This window comes from Gopherus evgoodei, chromosome 2 (assembly GCF_007399415.2).
Source record: "Gopherus evgoodei ecotype Sinaloan lineage chromosome 2, rGopEvg1_v1.p, whole genome shotgun sequence".
NCBI lineage: Eukaryota > Metazoa > Chordata > Testudines > Testudinidae > Gopherus > Gopherus evgoodei.
This window is the reverse complement of record NC_044323.1, coordinates 93,160,584-93,176,416: the sequence shown is the minus strand read 5'-3', so window position 1 is coordinate 93,176,416 and position 15,833 is coordinate 93,160,584. Positions and strand designations below refer to the sequence as shown.

General features: G+C 40.9%; 1 protein-coding gene across 2 annotated transcripts in view; it reads left to right on the top strand.

Annotated features, from left to right (window-relative positions):
- Positions 1-15,833, top strand: part of AMPH (amphiphysin) — a 212,222-nt gene that overhangs the window by 125,510 nt on the left and 70,879 nt on the right. For both annotated transcript variants that reach the window (XM_030551375.1, XM_030551374.1), the window contains exons 6-10: positions 2,069-2,176; positions 3,094-3,179; positions 7,829-7,904; positions 11,967-12,049; positions 14,782-14,923. In XM_030551375.1, coding sequence (XP_030407235.1) covers positions 2,069-2,176; positions 3,094-3,179; positions 7,829-7,904; positions 11,967-12,049; positions 14,782-14,923 — 495 coding nt within the window. The remainder of the gene's footprint in view (positions 1-2,068; positions 2,177-3,093; positions 3,180-7,828; positions 7,905-11,966; positions 12,050-14,781; positions 14,924-15,833) is intronic.

The window sequence follows — 15,833 nt, the reverse complement described above, 5'->3', positions numbered from 1 at the left end:
ATAAAACAGGCAGCCATATTGCAAAAATCACCACCATAACTGGCAAGTTTACTTACAGTCTCATTTGAGACACAGGGGCAGATCCTCTGATATGCTGGGTCAACTTTATGTCTTGCCATTGGTGCAAAGCTGCTCTGAAGTCATTTTAGCCAGCCACTAGAAGATTTCAGTAGTACTGAGGCATCTTGGGCATAGAGCCAGCTTAGTGACTTCAGACTCCCCAGGCTGCTGACATAGGAAAAGTAGCCAGGAAAAGGGGGACACAGCCAGAGCTTCCTTATGAAGGGATGATCTTCAGCGGTGAGTAAGGGTTGCATATTCAGCCCCTGCTATAATTGACACCAGGGACTACATTAGCACCAGGATAACCTAGAGTCTTGGGTGCTCAAGGTGAGATAAAGTCCCACTCCTGTTCCTGAGCTGTGACCTGTTCTCTTTAGCTGCAGCCTGGGATCTGGTCCACAGTATTATAAAAGGAAATGACTATGAGCTGCCAATATGATATGGGTATTAAAAAAGCTAATGCAGTTTTAGGATGCATCAGGCGAGGTATTTCCAGCAAACATAAGGAGGTGTTAGTACCGTTATATAAGGCACTGGTGAGACCTCATCTGGAATACTGTGTGCAGTTCTGGTCTCCCATGTTTAAGAAGGATGAATTCAAACTGGAACAGGTTCAGAGACGGGCTGCTAGGATGATCCAAGGAATGGAAAACCTGTCTTATGAAAGGAGACTCAAAGAGCTTGGCTTGTTTAGCCTAACCAAAAGAAGGTTAAGGGGGGATATGCTTGCTCTTTATAAATATATCAGAGGGATTAATATTAGGGAGGGAGAGGAATTATTTAAGCTTAGTACCAATGTAGACACAAGAACAAATGGGTATAAACTGGACACTAGGAAGTTTAGACTTGAAATTAGACAAAGGTTTCTAACCATTAGAGGAGTGAAGTTCTGGAACAGCCTTCCAAGGGGAGTAGTGGGGGCAAATGACATATCTGGCTTTAAGACTAAGCTTGATAAATTTATGGAAGGGATGGTATGATGGGATAGCTTAATTTTGGCAATTGATCTTTGATTATCAGCAGGTAAGTATGCCGAGTGGTCTGTGATGGGATGTTAGATGGGATGGGATCTGAGTTACTGCAGAGAATTCTTTCCTGGGTACTGGCTGGTGAGTCTTGCCCACATGCTCAGGATTTAACTGATCGCCATATTTGGGGTCGGGAAGGAATTATCCTCCAGGGCAGAATGGCAGAGGCCCTGGAGTTTTTCACCTTCCTCTGCAGCGTGGGGCATGGGTCACTTGCTGGTGGATTCTCTGCAGCTTGAGGTCTTCAAACCACAATTTGAAGACTTCAATAACTCAGATATGGGTTAGGGGTTTGTTATAGAAGTGGATGGGTAGGATTCTGTGGCCTGCTTTGTGCAGGAGGTCAGACTAGATGATCATATTGGTTCCTTCTGACCCTAAAGTCTATGAGTCTATATACAATATGAATTACTGTAGTGTCAGCAATTTTCCAAGGCACCTTTTTTAGTATTATGACAGGTCCTATGATACCTACAGTGACTTAATTAGCATTCCCATTATGTGATGTCAAAATTAAATGTATTTGTTATGTATTCAAATAAGTCATACTGAGAAGTGTGTTTTCAGCATTTTTCCTAACTCTGAAAAAAGTTAATATATATTAATCATTAAATTCACTGTATAATATGAAAGGGAACTTAGTTTGTGATGCCATTATAGTATAGCTTAATGAGTCCATTCACAGTGCTGTTCATATATTATGAAATTGATATGTGAGATTCCTGTCCTGCAAACTCTCCATGCACACATCTCTTGTCACACCCTTATTTCTCAATAAATAGGTTCCTTATTAAAATAATAAATTACCTAAATTATCTCTTTCACCAAATGTGCTTTCACTGTGCAATACTATGATAAATAAAGTTTAGATTGCAATTGAGAGAGTAAATAATCAGACAAATTAAAGCTAATTAAATTAAAGTTCCCTCTCAGGTTGCTTGGATGTGTGGCAAAACAGTGCTGAATTTTTTTTGCAGACTCGCATTGCAAAGCGAAGCAGAAAGCTGGTGGACTATGACAGTGCAAGACATCACTTGGAAGCCTTGCAGAGCTCAAAAAGAAGAGATGAAAGCAGAATTACAAAGGTAGGGTATGTCTTTAAATAATAATGTTACTGGCAGCAGAGGTCCTGAATTCGGGTGACATTTATTTCTGCACAGTGGATAGCATAAAGTCTGTTCTCTTCCATTTCAGAAAATGGAACTGCTCGCATGCTGATGTTTAAACACGTTATGCACTTTGCTAGATCAGGGCCAGAGTGCTCAACATCTTGCAGGAGTGAGTCCCATTTAAGTCCTATTTTGAGTTGCAGTGGGATTTAAGGGGTGCATAGGCCTTGTGCTTGCCCTTTGTACAGGGATCAGTTGCACCCTTTATGAGATGAGACCACCATGAATGGCTTCATCCTACAGCCCATAATCATATGTGTAGTCCCACTGATTTAACAGCATCTGCTAATGTGAATGAGGGTTGCAGGATCTTGCCCTGGATTATTACATTCTTCAGAATATTGTCTATCATTCTGTAAATAAATAAGAAAGAGTATAAATAGTAAAACTGAGAAAATAATGTTACAATGTGAGTTCTTTGGAAAATTGCTGGTTTTCAGTTTCGCTACAAATGCAAGACTCAGCAAAGGTTCACCCAAAGGTTTAGAGAAGCTCTGAACCTCTACAGTAAAGCTGGGCCAATTTATTGTTTCCACTGAAACCTCCTGGAACTTGTGATTTTGCATATTTTGACACAAAAAGAGGTGACTTTTTCTTTCGGTTTTGGTTGTATTCTTTGGAACCAGAAATGCCTGAGATTCAAACCTGTGCAAGCCAAACAATACAAAAATGTTTGCAGTAGCCTTTGCAAAATGAAACAAGTGAATTTTATACAGCTATCATAAACAACAGTAGTTTGAATTACACTCTCTTCTTTTGTTAATAGAAAAACAGATTCATGCAGTTTCACTGTGTTTGGAGAATAAAAGCCAACATGTCTTGCTTTGTTATAGGCAGAAGAAGAGTTTCAAAAAGCACAGAAAGTGTTTGAAGACTTTAATATTGATTTACAAGAAGAGCTTCCATCTCTATGGTCAAGGTAATTGCACAACTTGCATATATAGGCCATAATTTTCAAAAAACCTAACAGAATTAGTCTCCCAACGTCCACTGAATTTTAATGTGTGTCACAGAATGGCTGTCCCAGTAAATGAAGTAGGTCCAACTCCCCAGTGTCAGAACCAGTATCAGAACCATAATTTCTGAGCATCTCTAGCAGCTTGTTTTCTTTAAAATTGCATGGCAGTCCCTGTGTTACAAGTTACAATTTAAAAAGAACCAGAAAGAGATAAATAGTTATAAAATGCAGGTATTCTATTTTAGATTTAATAGGCTGGTGAACAAGAATGATAGAGAAACGTCCCATTAGAGTGTTACATTATTTAACAAATGAGACTTGAAAAAGGATGCTTGCGGCAGCCAGAATTTCTGTCTACTATTGTCCTCTACACTTCTGTTTAAAGTGAGATGAGTTCACATTTTTCTGTGCTGTTCATACTTTCAGGCACTTATCACCTCAATACATTTGTTTTACAGGCTACCAAAAGAAACATCAAACCAAACAAAAAACCCCAACCAACTATACACAGAACCAAAAGTCCACACCACACACTTTGGCATACATGTCCTTTTCATTACGGTGTGTCTGTTACCTTCTAACTAGACTAAATGGTTGATAGAATTTCAATATACATTTGAGCCTACAGTCATGGTTCAGGAAGCACATTCATTCAAAGCCCTCATTTTTTTAGATACTTACCACTTTCCAGAAAAAATGCCCTATTGGGATAAAATTTCTCAGGCTTATTCTCAGCCCACAGGCGATTTTTTTGTTGGTGAAAATTTGGAGAAATTGCATGTGGAATTTCCAAATAGGCGAGAAATGGAGTTTTTATGCTCTTAGGGTTATTCAGATTTCCCTGCACTAATATAAGCCAAAGACACATTTTCAGGACCAAATTAAAAAAAATTCAAACAATTTCAAAAACTGTTCATACACACACAGAAGAATTAATTGCTCTTACAAACATCTTTATGCGAATACCTACATGCATGTACAGTTGTGTATTTTGCATTCATAATTATTTTCTTTTACATATGTGTGCATATTTTGCATGCTCTATTTAGGCATCTGTCTTTTAAAACTTATCGCTTGCCATCAACTTTTGTACATATACAGCCTGTGAAGAGATGGATGGTGGTTGGAGAATGAATCAGGTTTGTTTAGTGAATGAAGCTCATTTGTTCCAGAAGTTGGAAGGTGTAATGCAGGAAGATAAAGGACAGTCTTGTGATTATGACAGTTGAATGGTGGTCTGTAGAAATGGATTCTATCCTTGTCTCTGTCACAGAGTTCCTATGCAATTCTGTGCAAGTGACTTGAACCAAACTTTTCACAGGAGGTCACTAACTGTATATACCTCATTTTCTGGATGCCCAATTTGACACCCTGGAGATCAGATTTGCAGAAGTGCTGACTGCAACTGAAGTCTTTGAGACTATGTTCCGAACAAAAAAGAACCATACAATGTTAAATGCCCTCAAAAGACCCTTAGATTTTCAAATTGATCACCCAATACACCTCTACCCCGATATAACGCAACCCGATATAACACAAATTCAGATATAATGCTGTAAAGCAGTGCTCTAGGGGGACAGAACTGCACACGCCGGTGGATCAAAGCACGTTTGATATAACGCAGTTTCACCTATAACGTAGTAAGATTTTTTGGCTACCGTGGACAGCGTTATATCGTGGTAGAAATGTATTTAGTGTATACTTTTGACATTAATGTCTCAGTGCCTTAGTTTCCCATCTGTAAAATAGAAATAATGCCACCTCATCTCATGGGGTTGCTGTGAAAATATATTCATTAATGTTTGTGAGCACTCGGATACTATAATGTTCTCCACCACAGAAGCCCTATGTGAGATAGATACTGCTGGACTAATGTCTTGGAGCATAGTATTATTTGCTAATCTTACCTGTCTCACTGTGTTACTGTAGTGAGACTGAAAGAGCTCAGCATGAGACTTGTGAAAAATAGACATTGCCATTTTTTTCTTGCTTGCTTAAAGCCTGAATGCTTTAAACAACATATATTCTTGTTTCAGTAAGACCAGCAACTAGATGGGTATTCCAGATTTGGGGAACATGTTTCTTATCTGTTGGATCTGAAATTACTATAATTTGAATAGGCAGCGTGGTCCAAGGGATAGGGCACTGGACTTAGATCCAAGAGATCTTGGTTCTATTTTAGGCTCTGCCACTGGCTTGCAGTGTGGCCTAAGGCAAGTTACTTCACTTCTGATTGCCTCGCCTTTCCCCTCCCACCCTTTGACTTGTTTATTTAGACAGTAAGGCCTGGTCTACACTACAAGTTTATATCGAATTTAGTAGCGTTAAATCGCATTAACCCTGCACCTGTCCACACAACGAAGCCCTTTATATAACCCTTCCCTTCCTGATGGCAGACGGTACAATATGACTGGTATCCATCATCGTCATCCCGTGAGTGCTCCTGGCTGGCTGGCCTCGGTGAGGTTGGCTGGGGGCGAAAGGGCAAAAATGGGAATGACTCCCGGTTATTCCTTTCTTTAAGCTTTGTCTCCTGGAGATTCAGTCCTGCCTGGAATATCATAGCAGCTGGAGGCTGTGCTCCCCTCCCCCCTGCTTTAATGTCTAATGGAGATTCAGTCCTGCCTGGAATATCATAGCAACTGGAAGCTGCCTCCCCCCTTCCCCCCCGTTTTATCTCTGATTGCAGACGCAATAAAGTCAGTGTTGTTTCTTATTCATGCATTCTTTATTACTTCATCACACAAATGGGGGGATAACTGCCACAGTAACCCATGAGGAGTGCGGGAGGAGGGAAGCAATGGGTGGCGTTGTTGCAGGGGCAGCCCCTAGAATGACATGCAGCTCATTTCTGCAGGATGTCTGGGACTCTGACCCAGAGTGTCCGTTTGCCTCTCTGGTTCTTTAGTAGACTTGCCTGATATTCTAGGCATGACTGACTCTACCTTTAGACAAAACTTAAAGAAGAGGATGACCTGAGGAGTCATTCCCATTTTTGTCCATGCGCCCCTGGCTGACCTCACAGAGGCTAGCCAGGAGCACCTATGACAGCAGCAGATGGTATAATATGACTGGTAACCATCATTGTCAACTTGTAAAGGCAAGAGGATACTGCTGTGTAGCACTGCAGTACCGCATCTGTCAGCAGCATCCAGTAGACATACAGTGACAGTGAAAAAAGGCTGAATGAGCTCCATGGCTGTCGTGCTATGGCGTCTGCCCGGGCAATCCAGGGAAAAGAGCGCAAAATGATTGTCTGCTGTTGCTTTCATGGAGGGAGGATTGACTGACGACATTTACCCAGAATCACCCTCGACACTGTTTTTGCCCCATCATGCATTGTGATCTCAATCCAGAATTCCAATGGACAGGGAAGACTGCGGGAACTGTGGGATAGCTATGGGATGATCGGAATAATCCCATAGTGTAGACATGGCCTAAATTCCAAAAGCCTGTCCCTTTTGTTCTTCTCTCTCATGCATGAAGGCTCTTGCTATGTCTTTGTGCAGTGCCTAGCACAGTGGGGCCCTCTTCCCATTGGAGCTCTGTAGAGGCTACTCTACTATAAATATATAATAATAATGATTCTGTGCTAACATGGTAGGAGCTTATGTACAGTACATAATTATCATTGTATCTTGGGCACTGATTATATTAACTTCAGAGATGATGCCTACGGGACAGATTCTGCCACCCTTATTCACACTGAGTATTAATTTACTCCCTAAGTATTTCCACTGACATAAATGGGACCATGTGGGGAAGAAAGTAACCTTCAGCATGAACAAGGGTGGCAGAATCTGGTCTCTGGCTGTACCGCTTCAGGATTGTTACATGATCAGTGAATCAAGATACAATTTTTTGTTTAATATTCCGTTCAATTGGACGAATGGGTACAAACTGGATATTAGGAAGTTTAGACTTGAAATTAGACGAAGGTTTCTAACCATTAGGGGAGTGAAGTTTTGGAACAGCCTTCTGAGGGAAGTAGTGGGGGCAAAAGACTTATCTGGCTTCAAGACTAAGCTTGATAAGTATATGGAGGGGATGTTATGATAGGATAGTTTAATTTGGGCAATTGATCTTGGATTATCACCAGATAAGTCTGCTCAATGGTCTGCGGGGAGATGTTGGATGGGATGGGAACTGAGTTACTGCAGAGAATTCCTTCTTGGGTGCTGGCTGGTGAGTCTTGCCCACATGCTCAGGGTTTAGCTGATCGCCATATATGGGGTCGGGAAGGAATTTTCCTCCAGGGCGGATTGGCAGGGGCCCTGGAGGTTTTTCGCCTTCCTCTGCTGCGTGGTGCATGGGTCGCTTGCTGGTGGATTCTCTGCAGTTTGAGGTCTTCAAACCAGTTTTGAGGATTTCAATAACTCAGTCCTGGATTAGGGGTTGTATAAAAGTGGATGGGTAGGGTTCTGTGGCCTGCCTTGTGCAGGAGGTCAGACAAGATGATCATATTGGTCCCTTCTGACCTATGAGTCTATGAGTCTGTAATGGTCAGGACACAATAAAGAATGTTGCTTGTTGTTTGAAAGAAATGAACAGCTCATTTTCTCTCTCTCTTCACCCGTCTTTTTTCCTTTCTCTCTGTCATCCTCTCTCAGACGAGTTGGCTTCTACGTGAACACTTTCAAAAATATATCCAGCCTTGAAGCCAAATTTCACAAGGAAATTGCTTTGGTAAGTAAAACTGAATGTGCTGTGTGAATTATGCAACAAACAAATGTTGTCTTTGGGAGCATGGAAAATATTGCAGCGATGTATCTGAGAATTTGTCCTTACTGCCTTGATCCCTGGTCACAGTGTAGTATTAACATGAATTTTCACTACACTTCTTCACACTATGCCAAAGTAATGTCCCTGACATTGTCGGATTAAAATCCAACTGCAGTTGCAAAGTTCTTTGTAGAATGTCCTCCCTCTCTTTTTTTTTTTCCTTCATACTGTCCTCTTACACATTATTAATGGGGCAAGGTTGCTGAGCACCTTGTGCTAGCATTAACTTTAAAACTGCATCAGCTCCACGAGTGCAAGAGGCCATGGTAGAGGCTTCCTCTTTCAAGAGCTACCTCTGTGAATTCCTACGCTGCCAGCAATTTATCATTATGTCCATGGTTCTCAAGCAAACAGAGTAACTTCAGTAAGACACTTATGATCATACGCTTATATACTTCACCAAGTCAGTGACTAAGAGCTTGTCTACACCCCCAAATCAGTTAAATTTAAATATAGTTAAACTGGTACAATAACTGTGTGCAGACCAGGTGTGTGTGAGAGAGAGAGAGAGAGTTAAAGAAATGCTAGAAACTAACCAAGTTTTCAGGTAAGGGTCCAACCGTAACCTTGACTGTTCCTCACACTTGAAATCCCCAACCACTGTCCTCTTACAGGTTGGAGATCCCATCATATTCCAAAAATTAAAAAATAGCCTGTTCCTTTGAATATGAATTCCAGAGGTATGCACTTTAGTTGTATGCAATGGTAAAACCCACACCCTTCTACAGTACTGGTACAGGGTGAGTTCTGCTTCATCTCTTTAGTATGCCAGGGTGGATTAAGGGCAAACCTGTGGATTGAGTCTGGTAATTAACAGCACTCTATTGTTAATAAGACTTTCTTCAGGAGCTCTCCACACAAACCAAAATATGCTATAAAATTGGCCTCTTTTTCATCTAAGAAATACCCTATAGCACTTTACAAATGTCAATTAATTATTGAATCATGGAATCTCTCTCTCTCTTGCTTTCTCTCTCTGTATTGCAGACAGCTCCCTTCTTCGTTGGCTGATTCTTTAATCAAAGAAATCCCCTCTCCCTCAAAAGCCTGTCCCTTTGTCCCTGTCCCTCAAAAGCCTCTTCCTCAAAAGCTTGCCCTAAGCTTCCTTTGTCTCCCTGACACACTCAGGCCTGGTCTACACTACGAGTTTATCTTGAATTTAGCGGCGTTAAATTGAATTAACCCTGCACCCATCCACACAACGAAGCCCTTTACTTCGATATAAACGGCTCTTAAAATCGATTTCTGTACTCCTCCCCAACGTGGGGAGTAGCACTGAAATCGACATTGCCATTTCGAATTAGGGTTAGTGTGGCTGTAATTCAACGGTATTGGCCTCTGGAAGTTATACGACATTGCACCATTTTGACCGCTCTGGACAGCAATCTGAACTCGGATGCACTGGCCAGGTAGACAGGAAAAGTCCCGCAAACTTTTGAATTTTATTTCCTGTTTGCCCAGTGTGGAGTGCTGATCAGCACAGGTGACCATTCAGTCCCAGAATCAAAAAAGAGCTCCAGCATGGACCGTACGGGAGTTACTGAATCTGATCTCTATATGGGGAGATGAATCTGTTCTCTCAGAACTCTATTCCAAAAGACGAAATGCCAAAACATTTGAAAAAATCTCCAAGGGTATGGTGGACAGAGGCCACAACAGGGACTCAATACAGTGCTGCATGAAACTTAAGGAGCTGAGACAAGCATACCAGAAAGCCAAAGAATCAAATGGATGCTTACAGAGGGGGGGCAACTGACGACTGTAGCTATCCCACAGTTCCCACACTCTCTGAAAACCATTTGAATTCTGAGCTGAGCTCCCAAAGCCTGAAGGGTCAAAAACATTGTCGCGGGTGGTTCAGGGTATATGTCTTCAGCCTTTCCCCGCCCCCCTCCCCCTGAAAACAAAGGGAAAAAACTAGTTTCTCGTCTTTTTTCAAAGTCACCGTATGTCTACTGGATGCTGCTGGCAGACGCGGTGCTGCGGCGCTACACATCAGCATCCCCTTGCCTTGCCTTGCGGATGGCAGACAGTACAGTAAGACTGGTATCCATCATCGTCGTCCCGTGTGTGCTCCTGATTGGTCTCGGTGAGGTCTACCGGGGTCGCCTGGGCAAAAATAGGAATGACTCCAGTTCATTTTCTTCTTTAAGTTTTGTCTAATGGAGATTCAGTCATGCCTGGAATATCGTGGCAGCTGGAGGCTTCTGCCTCAGGCTGCTCTCCCAGTCAGCAGCACCGCGCGGTTGCGCCTACCCCGTACTCCCATGGCTCACAATCAGATACTTAGACCTCTACTTTTTGCTGCAAATAAAAAAATTAAGCTGCTGTTTAGAACTGTCTCCCAAAATACATATCCTGGGACATTTTGTATTTTACCAGTGTCAACCAAAGGCCCACACACAAATAGAGATTCAGTCCTGCCTGTGCTTCTATCCTAGTGCTTATCACAGATTCCCATTTTCAGCTATAGGCTGAGCAAGTGCAGAATGGTGGTTCACTCTACTTTGCTGTAAGCCAACTGCCCTCCCCTCCCCCCCTTTGATCTCTGCTTGCAGAGGCAATAAAGTCAGTGTTGTTTCTTATTCCTGCATTCTTTATTACTTCATCACACAAATGAGGAGATAACAGCCATGTAGCCCAGGAGGGGTAGGGAAGGAGGGAAGCAACTGGTGGCGTTGTTGCAGGGGCATCCCCTAGAATGGCATGCAGCTCATCATTTCTGCGGGATGTCTGGGGCTCTGACCTGGAGTGGCTCTTTGCCTCTCTGGTTCTTTAATAGGATTGCCTGACATTCTAGGCAGGGTTGACTCTCCATTAGACAAAACTTAAAGAAGAGAATGACCTGGGGAGTCATTCCCATTTTTGTCCAGGCACCCCTGACCGACCTCACCAAGGCCTGCCAGGAGCACCCATGACAGCAGCAGACGGTACAGTAGGGCTGGTAACTGTCTTTGCTAACTTGCAAAGACAAGGGGATGCTGCTGTGTAGCATTGCAGTACCATGTTTGTCAGCAGCATCCAGTAGACATATGGGGACAGTGAAAAAAGGCTGAATGGGCTCCATGGTTGCCATGCTATGGCATCTGCCTGGGCAATCCAGGGAAAAGGGCGCAAAATGGTTGTCTGCCGTTGCTTTCACAGAGGGAGGATTGACTGATGACATTTACCCATAACCACTCACGACAAATTTTTGGTCCCATCAGGCATTGGGATCTCAACCCAGAATTCCAATGGTCAAGGGAGACTGCAGGAACTATGGGATAGCTACCCACAGTGCAATGCTCCGGAAGTTGACACTAGCCTCGGTACATGGACGCACACCGCCGAATTAATGTGCTTACTGTGGCCGTGTGCACTCGACTTTATACAATCTGTTTCCAAAAGTCGATTTCTGTAAAATCAGAATAATCCCGTAGTGTAGACATACCCCAAACACTCAGTCTGTGTTTGTTAAAAGCTAGTACTAGTAACTTGGTTCTTTGTCCTGCTTCTGGGAAAATTCCATTCCTTCAAACCAAGGAACACTGCAGAGAAGTTGAAGAAAACTTGGTTTCCTAGGCTTCAGACAACCCAATGTCCTACGCTGTTCTCATTTGAATGGGAGCCATTCATGTTAACAACTTTTTATTTGTTCCATAGCTTCATCCAGATAGGGTGTGAATATGCAAGAGTGTCCTTGACAGCCATGGCTCACTCACTACACATGCAGGTTAGAGTAACACATGGAATTCATAATCACATACAGAATGAATAAATTGTACGTAGACTCCCCAAATCATCACAACTTCAGTAGGCTTTGAATCAGGCCCTAAATGAACATGGCACTATGGTATATCTGAAGAGGTCTATGTTGTTTTAGAGAAGTCAGCAATTTCTAAACCAAGCTTACCATCTGTACTTTTATCTAATACTGTAACATTTAACCTAATATCACATTTCACAGAGAAATGTTTTTCTTCTCAGCTATGCCACAAACTGTATGAGGTGATGACCAAGTTGGGAGATCAGCATGCTGACAAGGCCTTTACCATCCAAGGAGCACCCAGGTAATAAATTGTTTATGAAATTACAATGGGCTTTCACCTTTCCAAAATAGTCAACCCACCTATAGCATGTGGTACTGCTACATCTTCATCTATGTACACCAATGTGCAGCAGCCAAGGATTTGGCCCTTGCATTCTTATACGTGGAATATACAACAGTGTTCTCTTGTCTAATTATTGTACCACAAGTCTTGTAATACATGGTGTTTTTCTTAAAGCCATGGCTCCTGAAGCCATGTTGAGTAGGTGAGAATCTCAGATTTAATTAAAAACCAAGTCTGTTTTTAACCCTCATGGTTGCTGAGGAAAGCCTGAGTACACAGCTCAAGTGCCCCTAAAGATTCAAAAATTGAAAGGCAAATTAAAATAATCCCCGCTCCAACTTTTTTATATATATATATATATATATATATATATATATAAAATACAAAATTATTTCTATGCTTTATGGGAGCTTAGCTCATGATTTTGGAACACTTGGGGTTAGTGATACTGATCCTTTGTCTCCTGACTTTTACTTTGCACACAGCATGATTTCCTGCCTCTCTGCCTGGCATAGACAGAAATGTGTTTTCTGCTTTCAGTTGTATAATGATGATGGGATGAAAAGGCACAAAGTGTAAAATGAATAGTACTGATCTATAGAAAAAAATTGAAGTTTTAGAGAGACAGAATATATAATTCCTGCATTTATAACCATCATCCCTTGCATAAGCAATTGTGGAACTAAATTTTGACCAATGTGCTAATTTGCCCCTAAAACAGTGTTACATTAGCATTAATTAGAGCTGATCAAAAAACAGAATTTCTGTCCCAACGGAGATTCCAATATTTCAACATTTGTTTTCACCCTAAATCAGAAGGAAAAATTGAAATACTGGAACCTTTCACAAAATGCAAAGGTTAGAAAAATGTCTATTCAGAATTATCCAAACATTTCATTTTGGGTTTGTTCGACATTAATCTGCATCTGTGTGAGCTGCCACAGTGCCTCATGGGAGTTCCTTAATGTCCCCATTCTTCCCTATGGACTTTCTTGGTTGGACTACACCTCCCATGATGCACTTGCAGAAACTTTGATTTTACAGAAACCACACTTTCCGTTAGGAATTTTTCATAAAAATACTTTAAAACTAGCATTAATATATACCCGTATTCTAGCCAGCTGTGGTCCTACAAATAGACCCTTGCTTCCCCTGCTCTTCCTTTGCCAAGTTTCTCTTGCCAGAAGAGAGAGTGGTTAATGCAATATGGGCTTTTTTCTAATTTATTTAAACAACCTTGTATTTTTGACCTTCCAGTATGACACACAATATTTTTGGGGGGGGGGGGGGGGGATTACTACATTATGGTGTTGTGTGAATACTGTTGTAACCCTACTTTGGAAACTTTTTATTGTTATACTAAGATTCAGCATTAAGCTGAAAAACAACAGCTTTACTTGAGTCTAACTTTTTTGCCGAAAGCCTGCATAAAATTAACTACAGTGCACACTCTGAAATATCTTATGTCCCAACATGCACTAGATCTTGTGTCAAATCTGGATGGATTCTTTGAGGGCGTTTTTTTACTGCCATTCCAAAAGCTTGTTCAGGAACTCAGGAAAGGGTAATTTCAGGATAAGAGAGTTATTTTTTATTAAGGAGTAAATAAAGAACGCAATGAAGTTTGAGCTTTTCTTCAGAGGGTGGGAGAAGGAAAACAAAATTTTTTTAAAGCAGCATATCATTGAATACACTACCTTGAAGGGAAATAAAATAGATAGGAAGGAGCTTTTTAATAACTGCATATTCCTTTTTTTTTATTTTAATATTTCCACAGAAAGAGGTGGTGAGTGTGAGCTAAAATATATTCTTGCCAAGAATAAATTTGTTTTGCTTTAGTGTTAAGAACATGATTGTGGCTGGTCTCCTCAATCATGTAATGCTTCACTTCTCCCTAAAGATACGTACGGCCGGTTCTCCTCTTACTGAATACTGTGCTCATAGAACCCTGTAGACTGTAGGCTCATTAATTATAGAAGAAAAAAATCTGTTTTCTTCAATATTAGACTTTAGAAATCTCTAGACAGTAAAATGTCCCTCAGACTTTGAGTCTGATCCAGTTGGTATAAATTGATGTAGCACTCACAAAATCAACTGAGCTATGCTGATTTACACCAGCTGAAAATGTGGCCCTATAATTAGTAGTACACTTTGGTTTTCGATTAAATTTCGTCTTATAGCTGTTGTTCTGTATGATTACTAATGTTTATTTTTGAGCTTTGAACTGGGATTGTATATCACTGGAGCCTTTTAGATTGTGAGCTGTGTAAAGTAAATTGGTTAATGAGTTAATGACAATAATTGTCATTCACATTTTGTTGTACTTTCAAACTGACATGAGAAATCATTTCAAATACAGAATCTTCTGGAATGTAAGGACTCTATTTTTTGAAGATGTTGGCATGAGAACAGTAGATGTTCTAGAAAACAACCTCTAGAAAATAAGGATTTCCTTTGACACTATAGTTCATTGATAGATTTAATTTAATCACTGTTTTAGTTATTTAATTATATAAGGGTCCAAATACATCCCTGATGTCAGGGATGCATTTCAACTATTGTGTCAAAAATATCATTATTTGAGGCTACAGAGTCAGAAACCTACATTTCTCAAAGGGTTCGGAAATGTAACTCATGAGTCAGTGAAGCCTCATGATATATTCAGAACTTGTTACTTTGTGTTCATCTAGTGACTCAGGTCCACTCCGTATTGCGAAAACACCATCACCCCCTGAGGAGGCCTCTCCCCTGCCTAGCCCTTCATCTAGTCCCAGTCATACACTGGCACCTGTTTCATCTCCTGCACCAGCTCGGCCTAAATCACCTTCACAGGTAGGAGCAAAGCTAACCTGGAGAGCGGGCCTCTTACACAGATGTAGATGAGCTATTGTGGGAGGTTCCATAGCAGATAAATCGGGTGAGATTTACATTTGGATGGTGAGTGCTGGAGTGCAGGAGGAGTGATTCTAAATTAAAATGAAGAGTGATGGTGAGCTGCACTGACGCAGCTTTGTCAGGAAAGGCTGTGACACCAGGAGTTGCCCCAGCTGTTGTTTCCCCTGTTGCAGGTGCTTGTTGAAATTGATCTTAATAACAAGTGATGGGAGAATGGATTGAGACTAGAAAGTGGTGCTGATTGAACTATGTATGTGTTGAGATACTTGTGAATAGAACCTTTAAAAGGATGCATATTCAGGGTTTTCATGGAAATTAGATCTATCTAGCACATAAATTACCATATGAAAAACTTTTAAAAACATGTATGTGTATTAATACAAAAATAGAATTGTAGATTACATTTTCTTGTATTATTGACTATTTACGCACAGCATTGCCATTAAAAAGTCAACATTAACCAAACGTTGTCACCACACAGTGCTGAGATACCATAATCTGTCCTTTCCTTGGGATAAGGAATAATTATAGTAGCTCAAATACTGTACTATTGTGGTAATTTTTGGTAAAATACTTATTGGACCTGATTGTCCTGTTATACTGATTTTATACTAGAGTGAGAAGTTTGATCTCAGTGGAATCATGCATGATTCTCATCAGTGTAAGTGAGATAAGAATCAGACTCATTAATGGCAACCTCAATAGTGTAAGAATTGTACATGATACTTTACACATATATCAAGCATATAGTTTCTATACTAAGGCAGCATTTAAAGTTGAATTAAAACAAGCACAACACAGCTAATTCCCTTATGAAAAGAAAGAGAGTATGGAATTACATTTTTTA